At 48.3% G+C, this 21,856-nt stretch overlaps 2 protein-coding genes across 2 annotated transcripts in view; both read left to right on the forward strand.

Annotated features, from left to right (window-relative positions):
• The window catches only part of SNX13 (sorting nexin 13), a 55,547-nt gene extending 47,981 nt beyond the window's left edge, over window positions 1-7,566 (forward strand). The window contains exons 24-26 of the mRNA XM_076066070.1: window positions 1,987-2,055; window positions 4,397-4,509; window positions 5,049-7,566. Coding sequence (XP_075922185.1) covers window positions 1,987-2,055; window positions 4,397-4,509; window positions 5,049-5,299 — 433 coding nt within the window. The 3' untranslated portion in view covers window positions 5,300-7,566. The remainder of the gene's footprint in view (window positions 1-1,986; window positions 2,056-4,396; window positions 4,510-5,048) is intronic.
• Window positions 7,567-9,906: 2,340 nt separating this feature from the next.
• POLR1F (RNA polymerase I subunit F) lies at window positions 9,907-21,423 on the forward strand. Its single transcript, XM_032951669.2, has 4 exons — window positions 9,907-11,432; window positions 15,576-15,717; window positions 16,383-16,591; window positions 17,047-21,423. The coding sequence occupies exons 1-4, from the start codon at window positions 11,113-11,115 to the stop codon at window positions 17,657-17,659; spliced, it is 1,284 nt and encodes a 427-aa protein (XP_032807560.2). The 5' UTR covers window positions 9,907-11,112; the 3' UTR covers window positions 17,660-21,423.
• Window positions 21,424-21,856: the final 433 nt, after the last annotated feature.

The raw sequence follows: 21,856 nt of genomic DNA on the forward strand, positions 1-21,856 counted from the left end.
TAGCAAGTGTGGCAGAGGTGATCCTTGCAGCATGGCTTTAAACCAGGGGTGGGGAACCTTTTTTCTGCCAAGGGCCATTTGGATATGTATAACATCATTCGCGGGCCATACTAAATTATCAACTTAAAAATTAGCCTGTTATATTTGGTTAAACATTTAATTAACTCGCCCCTAATTGTATGGCTGGAACTGCTTCTCTTTGGCGAGGCATGGTGATGTTGTCAGCTGGTATTCACGATGTTGCTACTTGCAACTGCTTTTCCAGGTTTGCTCCGAGATTTATTGAATTTCGAGTCCCGCCTGCGGTTGCCTTGGCAGGGCCAGACCCAAATGATTTTGCGGGCCTTATACGGTTCGTGGGCCGGACATTTCCCACCCCTGCTTTAAAACGTGCAGATTCAAGAATATACAGCCCTCTCTTTTGTGGTTACTGTCCCATATGTATCGTTTCTTGCTTGGTCTGTCTCATGTTCATAGGTTTGTCTGCTCCATCGGCTTCAATGTAACATGAGCATACCATTTGCGTATAATTTTTACAAATTCGAATTAAACTTTAATCACACATGAGCCAATGAATTATGAACAGTAATGCATGCATTTATTGTTACATGCCTAAAAGCCACGGTGCAACACAGAATTACATTGACATGCAAAAGTAATTTTATAATTCAGGATGTCATAATGACGATATTCAGCGATGACGATGTGACGTGGCAAGCCATTCCAAGGGCGCTGAGCAGTCGACAAACAAGAGATAACAAAACCTATAAAGTGATAAATTAATCGCTGCTTTCAAGTTCTTTACAAGGGAAAGAGTTAGCAAGAGCCATTACAACAACAAGGTTGACGTTTTATTTATCATCCTGATATATATATTTAAAAAGATACTTAACCAATTGTGCGTTACGTAATATATAATTCAGCAAGTGAAACACGGCGGCGGGGGGAAAAGGAAACTTTCTCCGTGCACAGTTGCCGCTTTGGAAAAACGTCCGTAAATATTGTTTTACAACCACGCAGCTTGGCATCCGTGATGCAGCTCGTGAAAGTGCGGGTGCAAGTCCACGGGCTGACATGCGCGTTGATAAGCCTGGGCCCCAGGGGTCGGCAACCAAACTAACAGGAATTTTTTTTTTTTTTCAAATTCGGTACAAAACTCTATTTCTAGAGCCACAATGCATGTGAATACATGCATACACCAATACCAATATCCGCCATTCACCACTAAGTGATAGCACCATGGCGCCTGTGTCAGGCCAGGTGCACTTCGAGGCCACGTGAATACATACACACATACGTAAACAAAGACAAAGATCCCCTGTATAGCCTGTAACAGACTGATGGGGCAAGTGCTGTTAGCACAGTACACCAGGGGGTGGGTGACCAAACACCATGCCTGAACGCCTTTGTCTCCCTCATGGCGATGTTTAAACATCGCACCAGGTACTTATTTGAGGCTGAGTCGACCTAGGGGAGGCCCAGGACCAGTTCAGATAATCGTCACTGGTGTTGGACATGCATACACACATGCATACGTACAGACATACATGATGTCACGAAGTAGTCCGTAAAAAGCCACATGCGGCTCCGGAGGCACAGGTTTGCCGACCCCTGGCCAAGCCTAAATTAATTTTCGGGGGGTAGAGCGGAGCGGTTGTGCAGTGGTTCGCGCTGCTCTGAACCTGGTGGCCACAGTTGGATTTCCCGGTCACAGCTGACAACAATGGTGAGTGTTATCCGAATGGCCAGTCACCCCTTTCCCCCCCACACCTTTGCCAACTCCTTTGCGTGGAGTATGGTCAACTAAGCCTCCATTACTGACACGGTGTGGAAAGGCCTTCTTCTGGCAGCGCTATTAACAAAGAGCCATAAATTATTATTAGTGCATTTATCCTGTACAATGTAAAACAAATCTTATGTTTGCACTCGCATTTTTCAGTTGTGTTTGATAGTGGAGTGAATCTGAATATTGATATTTATTTTCAGGAAAATTGTTGACCATGTCGACTTGATGACATCACCGGAGCAGGTGGCAGAATATGTCAAGCGATTTCGGTAAGAGCGATATCATCTCTCACGGACGACCACATGTGTTTTTGTATGCTATTGTGTGTTATTAGATTTGACCAACAGCCCAAGTAGCCGCAAGGTGCTGTATGTATATGTAAATGATCTGTATAAAACTAGTGAAAGCTGCAATGAGCCAAACCATTTATTTCCTACTCATTGTTTTTTTCGGTAAAGTCACGTATGTAGAAATACAATAAAATTATATTAAAACATAAAACAATCACGACGTTTCGATCACAACGCAAGCGATCTTCATCAGGTGTCAAGAACAAATCACGGAGGTAAATACAACAAAAAGATGAGAGACGAGAATTCAACAAACCTGAAAAAACATTATGTGAAGCACATCCAGTCAGGCCAACAACACGGTTAAGACACTTCCTGGCGGACCACGAATTTCAGAAGTGTTAAATTTCGTGTTCAACCTTTGGATTGCACATACCAGCATAGATAGAATGAAAAATACGAGGTACACGGTCAGTAGAAATACATATACAAGTCCACCAAGAGGTAAGGAGGGAGGAAAGACGGACAGGGAGGCAGATAGAGAGAGAGGGGGGTGGGGGAGGGATGAACAGAAGCTTAAATAGGAAATAAAGTTGGAGGGGGGGAGGGGCCAGAGCGAGAGCGGCAGCTCAAACACGCACATTTTACACATACAAAACGGCAGCTCAAAAAAGGACCACCTCTTGTAAATACAAAACGGCAGCTCAAAAAAGGGCACAGCTTACACATAATTACAACGGTAACTTCCCCGTAGAAGTGTGATAATAAAGTATTAAAGCTTTCGTGACTGCATAAAATTACTCATTGGTTTTTTCGGTAAAGTCACGTCATAAGTCACGTCATACATAAGTATGACGTGACACGTCATACGTGACTTTACCGAAAAAACCAATGAGTAATTTTATGCAGTCACGAAAGCTTTAATACATTTATTTCCTATTCATAGACGTTTGTGAAGTTATTGGAGGGGCCTCTAAGCCACAGGGCCCCCTGGGGCTGCAGGTAATCCATATTGGAATACTTTGCTTAACATGTTGTGTATTAGTTTAACACGTAGGCTTTCGCGACCAATATTATTCATAATAAAGGTTTTTGGGTTAGATCGCGTTATTTATAAATGTGTCGTAACCCTCCACCACCCGACACGGCCAATCAGCAAAATAAAGTGTCACGTTGACAAAAGACAATTAGTTCACTACTTTAGCCCACCGGTGTGTTGAAGAGTGAATTCAAACTGTAACGTTTGTGAAGTTATTGGAGGGGCCTCTAAGCCACAGGGCCCCCTGGGGCTGCAGGTAATCCATATTGGAATACTTTGCTTAACATGTTGTGCATTAGTTTAACACGTAGGCTTTCGCGACCAATATTATTCATAATAAAGGTTTTTGGGTTAGATCGCGTTATTTATAAATGTGTCGTAACCCTCCACCACCCGACACGGCCAATCAGCAAAATAAAGTGTCACGTTGACAAAAGACAATTAGTTCACTACTTTAGCCCACCGGTGTGTTGAAGAGTGAATTCAAACTGTAAATGTTGTGGATTCACTCTTCAACAGTTGGAGGGGGGGAGGATGTTCTAACCCAAAAACCTTTATTATGAATGTTGTGTATTACTTGCCTGCGAAGTATGGTTTATAAACCTCGACAGCTTGGAATGACACCGAAAGATGGAGATGGGGCGCATGTGGACTAGTGAACATACACAAGTTAGAGATGTCATATTGAGTGCTAACAAAACTAACTGGGCTTGGCCAGGAGAAGTCACGAGGGAAGGGATGATGGCCGGTGGTCGAGATTGATGACTGAGCGCTAGCCAAAAGGATGGAATACGCTGGAGAAGGACACCCACCGTAGAGATGGAGGAATACTATCAGCTCAGTTACTAGTAGGTTAAATTTAGATTTAAAGCTTTCGTGACTGCAGGGATTCACCAGTAGGTTGTAGATTCTATTCTATTTCGGATTTATTTCGCGCCCTTTCCAGGGCGCTTTAAAATGCAAGCCGTCAGCGGTCAGTGAGTTGCATCACAAGACTGCAAGAGAAGGCAACAGCTTGGGGCTTTATCCGGCGGTGAATAGATGTCTGATGATGATCGTGAGCCAACCCTTGAAGCCCTCACTGGCATTGAGAAGACGGACAATCTGGCTACATGGTGACCATCCTCTCACGCGTGTCACCTCTATTGGCTGGCGCTCCATCGTTACCACCAGCCACCATCCATTCTTACGACGTGCCCTGTCCAAGTCCACTCTCCGTTCTTAGCAGGCCAAGGAGGTCCCCACCGTGAAGTGTGCCCGTGTGCCGGCTGTGCCCTGCAGGGATTCGCTCTGGCCTGGAGGGATACTGGCCGAAACGCCACCCCCACGGAACCTGCACACCCACATGAGGACGAGGGTGGCGGCCCAAGTCAAGATGTTGAGCAGCATGCCGGGTAATTCCGTTGACGGCACCCGAACTACCGCCCCAGAAGTGACGCACCGGCCGCGGCGCCGTCTACACCCCGAGCGAGCAATCGAGCGAGCGACATTCTCTCTCTGGCAGTCAGAACGAACTCGTGCCACTGAAACTCTACGTGTTAACTTGTCTGCTCTAAAAACGTGGTTGCCAATACCGCTGTCTCTACTCAATGTTGTTTGTTGAAAGCGTTTATAAATTTGCTCTCTCCGTCTGTCCCTCTTTCTGTAACAGCGGGGGAATACCTTTATTATAGCTAATCCAATATGAGCAAAACATTTGTATACGGTTGTGTTGCTGTAAGGGACTTGGCATATTTATAACCGGCCAAATTGATCAAAGCGTTGCCTAAAACTTGGGAGATACAAAACAGGCAAAAAGTAATATTTTTTTCTCCTAACAGCTATCCGTCAGCTTCCTATGCCGCTAATGAAATATTTCCCAAAACAAATGCGTGCTGGAAAACTACGCAATTCATGCGCATTTTACTGAGCTTATTCTCCTCCTCACTCGCAGATGAGCTCAAGCACATCTTGGGCGCTGAGACCATGCGCAAGGGCCTGCTGCGCGTGTTTGAGATGTTCCAGCACCGGCAGCTGAACCGCCGTCTGCTGTACGTGTGCCTGGAGGGCCTGCTGGAGAGCCTCTACCCCAAGAACCGGCTGCACCAGCTCTTCCTACGCCTGCACTCTCGCTCTCCGCGCTTACAAGCATTCCACGGCCGCTCGCCCACGGGCAGTGCCAAGGGTGTCTCGGTCAGGAGGTGACACGGACGCTGCTGTGCGCCGACGCGCCGTCTCGCTCTGCCTTCACGCCACCCTCCTCTTTGCCGCTCGGCGGCGCGGCACGAGCGTCGTGGCCCGGCATGGGAAGCCACGGCAATTTGTGGGCACGCTTGTGCGCGAGTTGTCACGCCGCGTGGAGCGTGGCGGATCGGAACTCCCGCCTTGGAGCCGTTTGGATTTTATTGTGAATTTCGTGGCTGTTGGCGGTTGACGTCCAGACTTGAAAATGCTTTGACCATGCATCGACTACCCCGAGGCCTTGTATCCAGTCTCCTGAGGCTTCTGTGAAGATTCTTTTTTTAAGAGAGCACCTGCGTGTCTTCAACGGACACGTGCAATGGAGGGCACTAAGCTACTGTATGATTTTTGTCTCAAATTCGAATGACACGGTCAGCGTTTTAACCACTCTAATGTATTTCTTCCCCAAGCCGGCGCACATCCACAAATTGTACGTCTCTCGGCAGTTTTGGTGACCAATCGAAGTTGTATGAAATCGTAGTATTTACGCAAAAGTGATTGTTTATATAATGGAACAGCAGTACTAATTATTTAAGATGTCTTGCAGAATGGCACCGATGTGGATGTTATATTTCGTTGGGTCATAGCCTACCTGTCAATATAGAACTTTAATGACGAACACCCACACCCTAACCTCGGGATTGGAAATCCAGTAATGGGACATCAGGACGAGCAAATGGTGCATTTTGTGAGAAAATGGTTGAGGACATTTATTTAAAACTTATCGTAGTACAATGTTTACAGGGAAATTGTAATATTTCGAATTAGAGCTGTTATACAAGCAACAAATGGGAGTAGATTTTTTTTTCTTTTTGCAGTCCCAACATTTCAAAATCCGCGTTCCGTTATACACATTGCAAACGCCCCCTTCCCCCGCTCCCCTCCAGCCCCCATTGGTCAATTGAGCTGGAAATATCATTGCCCAAACACGCATGGCACGTGAGCTATGGGTGCAGCGGGAAGGGTCGACAACTCAAATGGATTCGTGCAACATGTGATCGTGCACAATGGAACATTCATATCTGTACGATTCAAATTTATTGTGCCCACTTAACTAGTGTATAATGAGAATATAATTATCACCTGGCAAACTGTAAATGCTACATTAGCCAAGGGCTGCGCGCGTGTGTTTCCTCCGGCCTGCCTGGGCATTTGTAAAGTGATGGGATCAAGGAGATTATTTAACAAAAATGATTGTCCCTCGCCGAGTACCGTGATGGTGGCACGCTCGTGTGTAATTTGCATGCTTGGGAGCTGATTTTTTTTTTCTCCATTGGCCCCATGGCACAAATTTTTTTCCTGCAGTGCTACTTTGCATAGATTGTTTACATTTTTATTATGCAAATGCTTCATCCAAAGTCCAGCTTGCTGTTTGACCCTCTCTTTTTCATCGCCCAACCTCCCTCCAGCACACGCGCATCCGCCAATGTTGTCCGTGCTGCCGTTGCACCGATGAGATGTGCAGCAACGTTGGCCAGCGTAAACCTTACAGTGTAATCGGGCAACAACTCCACGTGGACGCTCCACGTGATGAAGGTGCACTCACTGTCCTCCGCTCCCCCCAGACTGAACTTTCGTGCACAATCCGCAGTACAAGTCCACACGTGTGCAATATTTGGAACGTACTGTATTGTGGAAGGTACACATTTCTAGCGCGCTCTAATATTGGCCCGAGGTGTTCCCCCTTAAAACAATAAACTGCGATATTTTTGTTTTAATTTTCACCGGTTTCCACTAAATTGTGCGGTCGCGTATTATTATGCATTCTGAGTTTTAACGATTTTAAGAGCACACGATGTAGATTGAGGGCCGTGCCGTGTTGTGAAATATTGTAACGGTGTACTAAATGTAAATGTTTGGTGTGGCTTTCCAGTTTTTTGGCATGTACAGAACAGCACACCGTCTCCCTTTTCCACACGCGCTCAACGCCCCGTTTGTAAATAAGGTCCGATAGGTGTGTATGTATTTGTACATTAATTGTGTCCATTATGTGCCTAACTGTCCTCACAGTGGTTCGGGGAGGGCGGGGGGTTCTTTCCAATTGCTTCAGTCAGCCCATCCTCAATCGAGTCTGACGATTATCACGGCGTTTTTAAAATAATAATACAAAAAACAATTACAAATAGCACTTTGCCTTTTTATTTTACACTAGATTGTACAGGATGTTGAAGTTAAAAAAGACTGGACGTGTACACATACTAAAACTAAATAAAGGGTATCTTTTAAATCAACGCGGTTGTCCGGTTTTGCGGTCTTTATCGAAGAGTTTGGTGGGTTTCGTCTTCAAGGCGGTGACATGGCACAGCAGTGTTCGGCGTGTTTGCTGCATGCTTACAGGATCGCCGTGGTTAACACTCATGCCACATGCTCTTGCTAGCCGGTCGAGAGGCCAAATGGCACTCTACTACCACGCTGGGCCTATCTGTGTGTGCTGTGAAGATGGCCTATGGCCTGAAACGTCGCCTATCACTGTGCATTCTTCTTTAAGGCCACAGTGTTGACATTTTACTGGTAGGAACTTCTGGTTACACCAGCCCACAGGGGATTATTGTGTCCGTCCGTCGTGCATCCAAAAATGGGAGGGGTGGGGTTGGTCACCCCGTGGTGCCCTTATAAAACTCAACGTTTCACCTACTCACGCCGGCTTGTGCCCGCCCTCACAGTCGGGCATATTTGCGGAATACACCACGTGGTGCCGCCGTTGTTGACCCTGGCCATTGACCGAGCACCCCGACGTTCCTACCAGCTCCCTCCGCAGGAATGTGTTAAATCGGTATCTTGTAGTTCCATCACCGCCCACTGGAGGGCAGCTCTCTCACGTGTGTGCGTGCGTGCAGTCCCCCCGTGGCTTTGAGCTGCCTGCTCCGTTTAGCGAACAATCCACCAAAGGAATTTAATCGGAGAGGTTAATTTCAAACAAGGCTCATTCCTCTGCAGGGTGAAACATGCTTCATAAGCTTTTCTTGGAATCGAGTGCGGTGTGTGGTCCGTGTGACGAGATTGCATAGTGATGATATCGTTCTTAATAAGGGTTTTTTTTTGGTTTAGATCGCGATCTAAACCAAAAAAAAACTGTTATGGATATTGGTCGCGAAAGCCTACGTGTTAAAATGATATCGTTCTGTTGCGCTTGTGTATTGGTTTTACCCAGGTTTTCCTTTGAAAGAAACTTTAATCTTAACGAGATGTTACCTGGTGATAAAGCTCTATACAACACCACGCTTGTTTGGCTGTCTGTCTGTCACGCACCGGGATGACGTCACGCTATTTTGGGGTCAGGTGGAGAATGGTGTTATGACGTCAGAGACACTGGGGTTTTCAGGAGAGGAGAAATGACGTCAGCGAGATTGGGGCGAGGTTGTGAAGGGGAGTAATGACGTCACGAGACGCGGTGGGAGCGAAAGGCGGTGATGGCGTCATGAGACGCTGGGGAGGGTGATGACGTCACGAGACGCTGGGGAGGTGAAAGGGATGATGACGTCACGCGACGATGGGGAGGTGAACAGAGGGGTGACGACGTCGAGACGCTGGGAGGTGAAAAAGGTGATGACGTCACGAGACGCTGGTGAGGGGTGACGACGTCACGAGACGCTGGGGAGGTGAGCAGAGGGGTGACGTCACGAGACGTAAGATGAGAATGGATGATGACGTCACGAGACGCTGGGGAGATTAGAATGGTGATGACGTCACGAGACACTGGGGAGGTGAGCAGAGGGGTGATGACGTCCTGCTCTTTCTGCGAAAATATAATCTTTATTTATAATTTTTATTTCGAGCGGTGATTCTGAACCTGGGGGTGCGAGATGCCTTTTCTGAGAACCAAAGCGGTGCCAGGCTGCAAGTTAAAAATAAATAAACTGAAAACTGAAGTGAATGCGTCTGGCATTTTAAAGTGCTACTGTGATATCGTGTATAAATCAGCCCAAAGTACTGTACTGAAGAAGCTTGATTCCATCTATCACTCGGCCTTAAGATTTACATTGAACTGCCCATATAGGACTCACCACTGTGATCTCTACATTGGGTCAAACTTAACGTCTCTTAATGTTCGACGGCTTGTGCACCATGTACTTACAAAAAAAATCCGCAGACTACCTACTGGATCTCCTCTCTGTTTTAAAGAACAAATTTGACCTCAGGTCTTCGCTCATTTACCAGCTTCACATTCCCTATTGCCGTACAAAAACCGGAGGAAGGGCCTTTGCTATTGATGCCCCCAGGGTCTGGAATGCTGTTGCCAATAAACTGCAACTTGAATCGCTACCAATGAGATATTCTCTCAAAACTGCTCTAGAGGAGTTGTACACCCCTAGCTGCCACTGCTATTCAGTGGCCTAAAATAAAATAACATTTCGATTTAAATATGTAAACCCCTTTGTCAAGGTGCCTCTCTTCCCTTAACCAGCTTAAAAGACGCTACGAATCTTAGCAGCGTTCATTAAAGCCCTGTCGTCTCGACAGTTTTTTGTTCCTTTACCTGAAGAAGGCCACTTGTATTGTGGCCGAAACGTCGTGAGAATTTCATTGTTTTATTTATTATTTTATTCTCATTCTACGTGACTTTACCGAAAGAACCAAAGAAGATAACATAAAATGTTTCGCTCCGGATGACGCTCCAAAGTATTATATGTATTTTGATTTAGCGTGTTGATCTTAAAGGTGTATTGAAAAATTTGATACTCCGACTGATGCTTCTGTTGTTGTGGAGTAACTCATGCAGTCAGCTATGGCTCTAGGGTTTGGTGTTACATGTTATTTATGTAGTTTATTGTAGAAATTCTGTCACAGTCCCTGTGATCACTGTTACGTTGCAATTATGGCTTTATTTTTTGTTGATTTTCGAAACCGTTTTTTGGTTTGGACATGTTTGTTTTGTTGTAGTACGGAGTTAGACTGATGGCCTTAATCTAAGTTTTCTTGTGGTTGTTGTTGTTGTTTGACTTGCATCCCACTGGGATGTTTTGTACACAGCGTTGGTGTACGGTGCTTTTTTCAGGAATATTTTCCTGTTTTTTTCCCATGGATTTTCTGTTTGCACAGTCAGTCACTTTAAGGTGTTTTCTTGTTCGTGTTTTGTTTGTTTGTTGTGGTTGCACCCGATTCAAGAGCCGAATGGCTCACAGGGCTATACCAAAATAAATAAATTGAAACTGAAAGGTTTAAGAACCACTGATTTAGATGATGAAGCTCCTTTTTCACAGATTTCCAGTCGTACTCTCACCTCTTCGAAGACACCAGGACAGATTGCAAGAGTAGCCCAAGTACTCTTTGTCTCTCTCTCTCGAGAAAGAGAGACATGTGTGTGCCCGAGCGCTCCCTCTAGTGGAGGAAGCCCCTTCCACCGAGCAGCGACGTGAGAGCGAAATTGCCTGGCTGCGCATTTCCCTTTAATACATTCGACTCCAGAGCGGCGTAATCGATACAAATTTGAATCGAAAATCGATTTCGACTCTTATCTCGTGCGTGGGGCATAGGGTGGCCCTCACGAATCGATTCTACAGGTAGGAAGGGAATCAAGTGACATCGATTCCTGCAACCACATTCGCTCCGGGAGTCGTGCAGTGAACCAACCTGCACGCAGCACCATGACCGCGTCTAAACTCAACAGCCCTGTTGACGACTCCGTCGAGGCTGTGTTGTTATGTGTGCACCACCGCTAACGCGGCACCAAGCAGCAGCAGCAGATCCGCGCCTCACGTTGTGAAACATCAAAATTGCGTGGAATCAAATCGACACGCGTTGTTATCGCGCTCTCTCTCGAATCGATTCCTCAACACATGGCGGCCACGCTTCCCACGGCGTGCGCGCGGTCGCGCGATCCCCGAAGACCCCGGCCGGCGGGGTCTTCGGGGATCGCGGCTTCGGGGATCGCGGCTTCGGGGATCGCGGCTTCGGGGATCGCGGCTTTCGCGGGAGGGTTGCGGCTGTCGGGGGCCCCGGGCTTCGCGGGCGCCGTGGGGCTCGCCCGGGTCCCCGACTCGGGCCTGGTGAGCGAGAGCTGCGTGCGGCACCTGGCGCTGTTCCCGCGCCACCTGGGCCGACTGCGTAGCGGCATCGGGGAGCAGCTGGGCGCAGAGCTGCTGCGGTACTCGGAAAGGTGAGCGGGGGGGGGGGGTGGTGGTGAGGGGGGGGGGTGAGGGGGTGAGGGGTGAGTAGTGAGTGAGGGGTGAGGAGAGAGTGAGGGGTGAGGAGAAAGTGAGGGGTGAGGAGAGAGTGAGGGGTGAGGAGAGAGTGAGGGGTGAGGAGAGAGTGAGGGGTGAGGAGAGAGTGAGGGGTGAGGAGAGAGTGAGGGGTGAGGAGAGAGTGAGGGGTGAGGAGAGAGTGAGGGGTGAGGAGAGAGTGAGGGGTGAGGAGAGAGTGAGGGGTGAGGAGAGAGTGAGGGGTGAGGAGAGAGTGAGGGGTGAGGAGAGGTGAGGGGTGAGGAGAGAGTGAGGGGTGAGGAGAGAGTGAGGGGTGAGGAGAGAGTGAGGGGTGAGGAGAGAGTGAGGGGTGAGGAGAGAGTGAGGGGTGAGGAGAGAGTGAGGGGTGAGGAGAGAGTGAGGGGTGAGGAGAGAGTGAGGGGTGAGGAGAGAGTGAGGGGTGAGGAGAGAGTGAGGGGTGAGGAGAGAGTGAGGGGTGAGGAGAGAGTGAGGGGTGAGGAGAGAGTGAGGGGTGAGGAGAGAGTGAGGGGTGAGGAGAGAGTGAGGGGTGAGGAGAGAGTGAGGGGTGAGGAGAGAGTGAGGGGTGAGGAGAGAGTGAGGGGTGAGGAGAGAGTGAGGGGTGAGGAGAGAGTGAGGGGTGAGGAGAGAGTGAGGGGTGAGGAGAGAGTGAGGGGTGAGGAGAGAGTGAGGGGTGAGGAAAGAGTGAGTGGTGAGTAGTGAGTGAGTGGTGAGTAGTGAGTGAGTGGTGAGTAGTGAGTGAGTGGTGAGTAGTGAGTGAGTGGTGAGTAGTGAGTGAGTGGTGAGTAGTGAGTGAGTGGTGAGTAGTGAGTGAGTGGTGAGTAGTGAGTGAGTGGTGAGTAGTGAGTGAGTGGTGAGTAGTGAGTGAGTGGTGAGTAGTGAGTGAGAGGTGAGTAGTGAGTGAGTAATGAGTGAGTAGTGAGTGAGTAATGAGTGAGTGGTGAGTAGTGAGTAGTGAGTGAGTGGTGAGTAGTGAGTGAGTAGTGAGTGAGTGGTGAGTAGTGAGTGAGGGGTGAGGAGAGAGTGAGGGGTGAGTAGTGAGTGAGGGGTGAGTAGTGAGCGAGTGGTGAGTAGTGAGTGAGGGGTGAGTAGTGAGTGAGGGGTGAGTAGTGAGAGGTGAGTGAGGGGTGAGTAGTGAGTGAGGGGTGAGGAGAGAGTGAGGGGTGAGGAGAGAGTGAGGGGTGAGGAGAGAGTGAGGGGTGAGGAGGGGGTGAGGAGAGAGTGAGCGGTGAGTAGAGAGTGAGGGGTGAGGAGAGAGTGAGGGGTGAGGAGAGAGTGAGGAGTGAGGAGAGAGTGAGGGGTGAGGAAAGAGTGAGTGGTGAGTAGTGAGTGAGTGGTGAGTAGTGAGTGGTGAGTAGTGAGTGAGTGGTGAGTAGTGAGTGAGTGGTGAGTAGTGAATGAGTGGTGAGTAGTGAGTGAGTGGTGAGTAGTGAGTGAGTGGTGAGTAGTGAGTGAGTGGTGAGTAGTGAGTGAGTGGTGAGTAGTGAGTGAGTAGTGAGTGAGAGGTGAGTAGTGAGTGAGTAATGAGTGAGTGGTGAGTAGTGAGTAGTGAGTGAGTGGTGAGTAGTGAGTGAGTAGTGAGTGAGTGGTGAGTAGTGAGTGAGTAGTGAGTGAGTGGTGAGTAGTGAGTGAGGGGTGAGGAGAGAGTGAGGGGTGAGTAGTGAGTGAGGGGTGAGTAGTGAGTGAGTGGTGAGTAGTGAGTGAGTGGTGAGTAGTGAGTGAGTGGTGAGTAGTGAGTGAGTGGTGAGTAGTGAGTGAGTAGTGAGTGAGTGGTGAGTAGTGAGTGAGTGGTGAGTAGTGAGTGAGTGGTGAGTAGTGAGTGAGTGGTGAGTAGTGAGTGAGTGGTGAGTAGTGAGTGAGTGGTGAGTAGTGAGTGAGTGGTGAGTAGTGAGTGAGTGGTGAGTAGTGAGTGAGTGGTGAGTGAGTGGTGAGTAGTGAGTGAGTGGTGAGTAGTGAGTGAGTGGTGAGTAGTGAGTGGGTGGTGAGTAGTGAGTGAGTAGTGAGTGAGTGGTGAGTGAGTGGTGAGTAGTGAGTGAGTGGTGAGTAGTGATTGAGTGGTGAGTAGTGAGTGAGTGGTGAGTAGTGAGTGAGTGGTGAGTAGTGAGTGAGTGGTGAGTAGTGAGTGAGTGGTGAGTAGTGAGTGAGTGGTGAGTAGTGAGTGAGTGGTGAGTAGTGAGTGAGTAGTGAGTGAGAGGTGAGTAGTGAGTGAGAGGTGAGTAGTGAGTGAGTAATGAGTGAGTGGTGAGTAGTGAGTGAGTGGTGAGTAGTGAGTGAGTAGTGAGTGAGTGGTGAGTAGTGAGTGAGGGGTGAGGAGAGAGTGAGGGGTGAGTAGTGGGTGAGTAGTGAGTGAGGGGTGAGTAGTGAGTGAGTGGTGAGTAGTGAGTGAGTGGTGAGTAGTGAGTGAGTGGTGAGTAGTGAGTGAGGGGTGAGGAGAGAGTGAGGGGTGAGGAGAGAGTGGGGGGTGAGTAGTGAGTGAGGGGTGAGTAGTGAGTGAGGGGTGAGTAGTGAGTGAGGGGTGAGTAGTGAGTGAGGGGTGAGTAGTGAGTGAGGGGTGAGTAGTGAGTGAGGGGTGAGTAGTGAGTGAGGGGTGAGTAGTGAGTGAGGGGTGAGTAGTGAGTGAGGGGTGAGTAGTGAGTGAGGGGTGAGTAGTGAGTGAGGGGTGAGTAGTGAGAGGTGACGTGTGAGGGGTGACGTGTGAGGGGTGAGTAGTGAGTGAGGGGTGAGTAGTGAGAGGTGAGTAGTGAGTAGAGAGTGAGGGGTGAGTAGTGAGTGAGGGTGAGAAGTGAGAGGTGACGTGTGAGGGGTGACGTGTGAGGGGTGAGTAGTGAGTGAGGGGTGAGTAGTGAGAGGTGAGTAGTGAGTAGTGAGTGAGGGGTGAGTAGTGAGAAGTGACGTGTGAGGGGTGAGTAGTGAGTGAGGGGTGAGTAGTGAGAGGTGAGTAGTGAGTAGTGAGTGAGGGGTGAGTAGTGAGAGGTGACGTGTGAGGGGTGAGTAGTGAGTGAGGGGTGAGTAGTGAGTGAGGGGTGAGTAGTGAGGGGTGAGTAGTGAGGGAGGGGTGAGTAGTGAGTGAGGGGTGAGTAGTGAGTGAGGGGTGAATGAGGGGTGAGGGGTGAGTAGTGAGTGAGGGGTGAGTAGTGAGTAGTGAGGGGTGAGTAGTGAGTGAGGGGTGAGTAGTGAGTGAGGGGTGAGTAGTGAGGGGTGAGTAGTGAGTAAGGGGTGAGTAGTGAGGGAGGGGTGAGTAGTGAGTGAGAGGTGAGTAGTAAGTGAGGGGTGAGTAGTGAGTGAGGGGTGAGTAGTGAGTGAGGGGTGAAGGAAGAGTGAGGAGTGAGTGCAATGAGGCGGTGAGTAATGGGTAATACTTGAGTGAGTGTTGAAGGAAGAGTGACGTGCGAGAGGTGAATGAGTTGGGGGGTGAAGTAAGAGTGAGTGATGGGTGGTGTGTGAGGGGTGAAGGAAGAGTGGGTGAAGAGTGCGTGGTCAGGAGGGAGTGAGTGGTGGGGGAGTTAGTGAGGGGTGAGCAGGGGGGGGGTGATGAAGGGCGAGGGGGAATGAGTGGTTAGGAGAGAATGAGGGATGGGGCAAAAGGAGTGAGGGTGATGGGTGAGTGAAGGCAGAGTGGGTTGAGGAGAGAGTGAAATGTGAATTGGAATGAGCGGTGAGAAAGTGACGAGTGGGTGAGGGAAATATGAGGAGTGAGAGTAAGGGACGTTGTGAATGATGTGAAAGATCCTTTGTCCAATCCACTTCTGGATGAAAGCTTCACCCGGTTGGTGATGGAGGTCGACCATGCTTCGCCTCGCTGGTCAATGTTGGTTTGTGAATTGGCTGGCACACAGGACCAGTTCAGATATCACTGACATCTGTGGCCGGGAATCGAACTCAGCTGGCCGAGTTCGTAGCTCTCATTGCGCCAACCACTGCACGGCCGCTCCATATTGCACATCTGTGAAAAAGAGCTTTGTAGCTCCTCGGATTCCTCCTCCTGCAGTCTAAACAGAGATTCTTATTGCGAGCATTTGCACATAAAAAGGGCCGTGCCCATTCCCAATATTGAGTTGTGACTCTCAGCTCCGCTCCTCCAGCCTCAAGGGGGTTCCTCTCGCCTACGACAACATCAAGCTCCTCAGCGGTCTCGGCGACCTCATCGATGATCAGGGATACATCCACATGGACGTCCAAGCGGACTTTGTGATCTTCCGCCCCAATCCAGGGGACATCATCAAGGTGCGCCCCGTAACAATCGTGTGTGCGCGAGAGATCCGTGTACGCCGGATCAAATCAAGTGCGGGAGCGTATCCCAAGCAGTCCACCTGGGTCAATTAGAATTGCAATTATTCAGAATGCAATGTAATAAATGATGTTGTAATTTCAGTCAACAGTGTTGCTGTAATTGTAATTATAATTTACCCAGTAGCTGATCCCGAGATGGCACGTGAGTGGTGCATCGCAGCATCCGCAGTCTCCAGCATCAACCTCTTGGGTCGCTTCTGGGAAAGTCCGCAAGCGAATTCTGTTCCCGGCCCCAAGAGTTCCGATAGCCACGGTCGATCTGATGCAGCCACAAGGCCTGTGGCCTCGGGCCACCTCCATTCCATGTGGTTCTCTTTAACTGCGGGTAGCAAGCCTCCGATTAGCACAGTTGTCTACGCATGGTGCGAAAGAAGTTCAACATACACGCCTCAGCTTAGTGCCCTGCAGTAGCCCAAGGTTAGACACCCCCCCTGCGTTTACAATTCCTGTACACTCGTATGTGTGGGTGTGTGCTATATATCAAATGTGTGTGTTAGTACACCATGGGTGTATCCTGTACACTCCTGTGTGATCCCTGTGTGTCTTGTACGCCTAATCTCTCGTCTGTGCTCCCCATACACCCCTGCTTGCCTGCCCAGGGCGTGGTGAACAAGGTGGGCAGCGCACACGTGGGCTGCCTGGTGCACGGTTGCTTTAACGCGTCCCTGGCCTGCCCGAGCGACGAGCCCGGCGCGCCGTGGCAGGGGGCGCGGCTGGTCCCCGGCGACACCGTGCGCTTCACCGTGACGCACGTCGACTCTGACTGGGCTGGTGTCCTGCTCGTGCGCGGCTCCCTCATCGGCCTCGGGTCAGCGCCGCAGGGCAGCCTCACGTTTGACCTCGCGTAGTCGCCTCTGGCGACACCCGCGCCTCATACCACCGTCTCTTCTCCTGCACAACCGAGCCGCCGGGTTGTTTTTCCACTGCGAGACCCAAGCCATGCCCCGCTGACGCCACGTGCGATGAATGAGTCGAGACCCACGTAGATGATGATGATGATGATGCGACGACGCCATGCTTGAGTTGTCCACCGACTGACGTCGCACGCATTGGACCCGTCCTTAGCCCGGTCCTATGGCTACTCTTGGTCCTTGATCCGTTCTGTATTTGGATTCCTTGCGAGGCCAGTGTGTCATAGCTTTAAATAGCGAGTGGAAAACCACCCATGCTGGGAGGGTTCTGCGTTGATTTGGCTCGAATGTATCCAATGAAAATGCGTGTATGAAGGGCGCATGTGTAATTGGCCTGTTGTTGTCTCTGCAGAGTTCCCGATGAGAGTGATGCCGAGCAAGCGAATGGGGCCGTGAAACAGGAGCATCAGGAGGTTCAGGACGTCCCGGTCGAGTACACAGACTCTGCGCCGAGCGAGAAGAAGAAAGAGAAGAAAAAACGTAAGAGAGAGGTCGGGGTAACGATCAAGGTCGAGGAGACGATGGAGGTCGAGGAAGTGGTGGAGCATCGTCACAAAGAAAGAAAAAAGAAGAAATCAAAAAGGAAAGGGGAAAGTGATGGAGAAGAACCAAACTGTGACGGCGTCACCCGGCTTCCTGTGAAAGAGGAGCCTGAAGGTGAACTCTGCACGGAGATTGGCAGTGTCGAAGAAGCTTGCACGAGCCAAATCGAAGCTGCTGTTACCCCAGACCATCAAAAGAAAAAGAAGAAGAAGAAGAGGCGGCGTGACAGGGTTGAGGAGGGGAGCACGGTGCCACTGAGCGACGGATACAGCTATCTGAGCAATGACGTGGGACATGAGGCCAATGGAACTTTGACCTCTGACCCAGAAGCCCCAAAGAAGGAAAAAAAGCGTAAGAGGAGCTCCGTTGAGGAGATTTCGTTTTCAGAATCGCCACTGCCTAAATCCAAAAGAAGAAAGTGAGCTACACGGCACGGACTTCTCACGATACCAAAGACAATCGCCTCGGTGTGAGCCGTTTGCACCAGGAATGCGTTGTCTGACCCTAGCCGTGTTCATGCCTTTGCTTCGGTGACAGCCTGTGTCGAATAACCACATTTCGTTTGTTTTTGATTTCCGTGGTTGAAGCTACTTTTTATTTAAATTTGAGACTGTGAGTTTGAATAAAAGTTGTAAACATTTTTTTTATAATTGGTTGGAAAACCTACGTATATATGTTTACATTAAAGTGCACAGCATCAACGGCTGTGTGTTGTAACGGCGTGCAGTGGTGTTCGATGAACAATACACACTTGTGAGCTGAGTAAGCTGTCCTTATGTGATACCCTGGCAAGTGGTTTATATGCCTGCGTAAAGTGCTCTTTTATAATTGATTCTCTACACGCTTGTTAAATCCCATGGTGTGTTTTAGGCATGTATTCTCTGAAACGAAAGGTTGTGGATTGTGTGAATATGGTTTGTTTTGAAACTGGGAGTAGGGTGCGAGTGTCGTCATTTTGTCTTGCACCTTAAATATGGACCGTATCTTGATTTGAAGCTTTCGTGACTGCAGGAATCCATATTCTTAGGTTATTTTGGTAAAGTCACGTAGGTAGAAAAATAAGAGATCACGACGTTTCGATAGCAACAGAAGCAATCGTCCTCAGGCGAAACAACACAGCAGGCGGACTGCTGAGGCAAGGTGGCGGTAGCTCTCTCGCTACATCTCCTCTTGCCTCAGCAGTCCGCCTGCTGTGTTTGTCTCACCTGAGGACGATGGCTTGTGTTGCTATCGAAACGTCGTGGTCTACGATTTTTCTACCAACGTGACTTTACCGAAAGAACCAAAGAGTATGGACCATACGGTGAAGCATTGTAACCTGCGCTCCATGACCAGAGAAGGAACACTACAAAACAACACCAGCTCTGGCCGCAAGCCCTCTCGTGGCTCGCCAGACCTCGACATTGGCATTCAGATCCTGAACATATTGCCATGCTCAAGAATAGAGTAGTACCTTCAAGCACATGCGTTGAACAGTCTGCTTTTAAATATACGGCCGTAGGATGTATACAATGTATTTCAAATATTCGTGTCAGACTCTTTCAAAGTACCATTAGCCTACGGAAATCTTTCTTGCTTTGGAACTTTACAGTAAGGGAAAAAAACTCTATGTATGTTGAACTTCTTTCGCACGGTACGTAGCCAACCATGCCTATCAGTGGTGCGGTGGAAGGACAACAAACAACACAAAAAGCAGTTTTGGAGGAATGAGTTTTCAATATACATTTAAAAGTGTGTAGCTCCAGTGGTTTCCTAATATTTGAAGGAAGAGTGTACCAGACGGCCGCAGAAGCGCATCTGAAAGCGCGCGGTGCAGTGACCATCTTGGTTTGGTGGCTAGCCAAAAGTCGCCTGCTGCGAGGATGATCAGAGTTCGCGTGATGGTTTATGCTTTCGTGATTGATGGCCGAGTGCTTCCAGCAATGGCCATGACGTTGAGCTGCATTTCTGGCCAGTGCCCGCTAGTTGCCCACTCGCCCAAGTCGCGCGAGCCGCAGTGTCGCGAATCCAGCAGGCGGCGATCTCTGCCTGCCCTCGACTTGGAGGGAAGAAGGATGTTTTGTAAACGTTGGTGGTCCAGCCGTGCCTCGTTGCGTAATCATTCGCATTTGCGGGGTGGTGACACACGGCCTCGGGCAAGGGTCGGCAACCTGCGGCTCTTTAAGGACTGCAGTGCTGCTCTTAAAATATTGAGTGTGTTTTTTTTACCGAATTCGAAACAAATGGTTCGTTTTTATTTTGGTTGCCGACCCCTGCCCATCGAAGTCCATATTCTCGGTTCTTTCGGTATAAAGTCGCGTAGATTGAAAACAAAAATCTAAATTAAAAGCAAAAAAAAACCCACGACGTCTCGATCGCAACACAAGCGGTCTTCATCAGGTGGAGAGCAAAGACGGGGCAAGCCTCCAAATGTAGCTCCTTATGAGGGCTCCAGAGTGAGTGGGCGGGGGAAAGGGCTACACTAGACAAAGGGGGAGAGAGAGGGGGAGGGGTAGAGATGGGAGGGGGGATTGCACCTCGCTACACCCATCCACACTGCTGACGGTAGAAGTTGACAAGGAAACAAATTCAAGTTTTGACCCAAAGTGGTTGATGACATCTTTCCAATTATTGCTGAGTTTACAACCTTCGTCTCGGTTTAAATTGTGTTTGTGTCTGTATATATGGATGGCTTCGTGAATAAATCTTTGTTGATAGGCAGTCAGCTTGTAAAGTCCCATCGTCTTAGACAAGTCCAGTTTACCATGGAAGACCAATTTACACCATGGGAGTCGAGTTTACCCCATGGAAGTCGAGTTTACCATGGGAGTTCAGTTTACCATGGAAGTTCAATTTACCATGGGAGTCCAGTTTACCTCATGAGTCCAATTTACCATGGAAGTCGAGTTTACCATGGGAGTTCAGTTGACTATGGAAGTCCAATTTACCATGGGAGTCCTGTTTACCATAGAAGTTAAATTTACCATGGAAGTCCAATTTACCATAGTGCAGTTTACCCCATGGGAGTCCAATTTATCATGGAAGTCAAGTTTACCATGGAAGTAAAATTTACCTCGGAAGTGCAGTTGACCATGGAAGTCCATACTCTTTGGGTCTTTCGGTAAAGTCAAGTAGATAGAAGAAAAATAATAATAATAAATCACGACGTTTCGATCGCAACACAAGCAATCGTTTTCAGGTGAAAAAATATACAGCAGGAGAACTATTTGCTGTATATTTTTTCACCTGAAGACGATTGCTCGTGTTGCGATTGAAACGTTGTGATTGTTAATTATTTTTCTATCTACGTGACTTTACCGAAAGAAAATTGATTTGGAGTTTTCGTGACTGCAGGGATTACTCTTTGGTTCTTTCCGTAAAGTAATGTAGAAAGAAATTTAAATAATAGCATACGACGTTACAATTGCAACTCAAGCAATCATCATCAGGTACAAATGAATGAGAAAACAAACCTAGTAACCTTAGAAATATAATGCATTACAACACAGAGAGTCGGCTAACATAACAGCCAACACCCTACCTGGTTGATTACGTTCTTCCAAAGATTGCTAAATTTGAGAGAGAGACAAAACATAGACACGGTGACACACACACAAGCAGAGAGATAACGCAGAGACACACAGAGAGACACACAAGTTAGCGTGTCAAGAGATTTGGAGCTTTCGTGACTGCAGGAAATACTACAACACGAGGACACAGAGAGAGAGAGCGAAAACACACTTAAACAAACTTAGTAAAATTTGGAAATGTAATGCAATGCAACACAGAGTCGGTCAACACAACGCATAGCCTGGTTAATTACGTTCTTCCAAAGATTGCTTAGTTAGCAGTTAAGTGTGAAATTTGAGAGAGATAAAAAAAAACACAGACACGGAGACACAAAGACAGACACAAGCAGAGAGAGACAAACTTAAATCCTCCCCGTAGAGGTGGTTCAAACTTGATTTGGAGCTTTCGTGACTGCAGGAATTACAATTTGGTTATTTTGGTAAAGTCACGTAGAAAGAGAAAATAAATAAATAATAGCATACGACGTTTCGATTGAAACACAAGCAATCATCATCCCTCCCTCAGAGGCGTTGTTTCTCTGTGTGCCTACAATTTATAACATTTTTGACATGCGTTTTTCTGGATTTTTTTGTTGTTATTCTCTCTCACTGTTCAAATAAACCGACCATTAAAATTATAGACTGATCATTTCTTTGTCAGTGGGCAAACGTTCAAAATCAGCAGGGGATTAAATATTATTTTCCCTCACTGTATGTGTGTCTCTCTGTGTGTCTCTGCGTTATCTCTTTCTGCTTGTGTGTGTGCCTGTGTGTCTCCGTGTCTATATTTTGTCTCTCTCTCAAATTTAGCAATCTTTGGAAGAACGTAATCAACCAGGTAGGGTGTTGACTGTTACGTTAGCCGACTCTCTGTGTTGTATTGCATTGTATTTCTAAGTTCACTAGGTTTGTTTTCTCATTCATTCGTACCTGATGATGATTCATTGTGTTGCAATCGAAACGTCGTATGTTATTAATTTATTTTTCTTTCTACGTGACTTTACCGAAAGAACCAAAGAGTAATTTACCGAAAGACCCAAAGAGTATGAATTCCTTGCAGTCACGAAAGCC

Source organism: Petromyzon marinus, chromosome 10 (genome assembly GCF_048934315.1).
Source record: "Petromyzon marinus isolate PM22_M1 ecotype Great Lakes invasive population chromosome 10, UKy_Petmar_22M1.pri1.0, whole genome shotgun sequence".
Taxonomy (NCBI): Eukaryota; Metazoa; Chordata; class Hyperoartia; order Petromyzontiformes; family Petromyzontidae; genus Petromyzon; species Petromyzon marinus.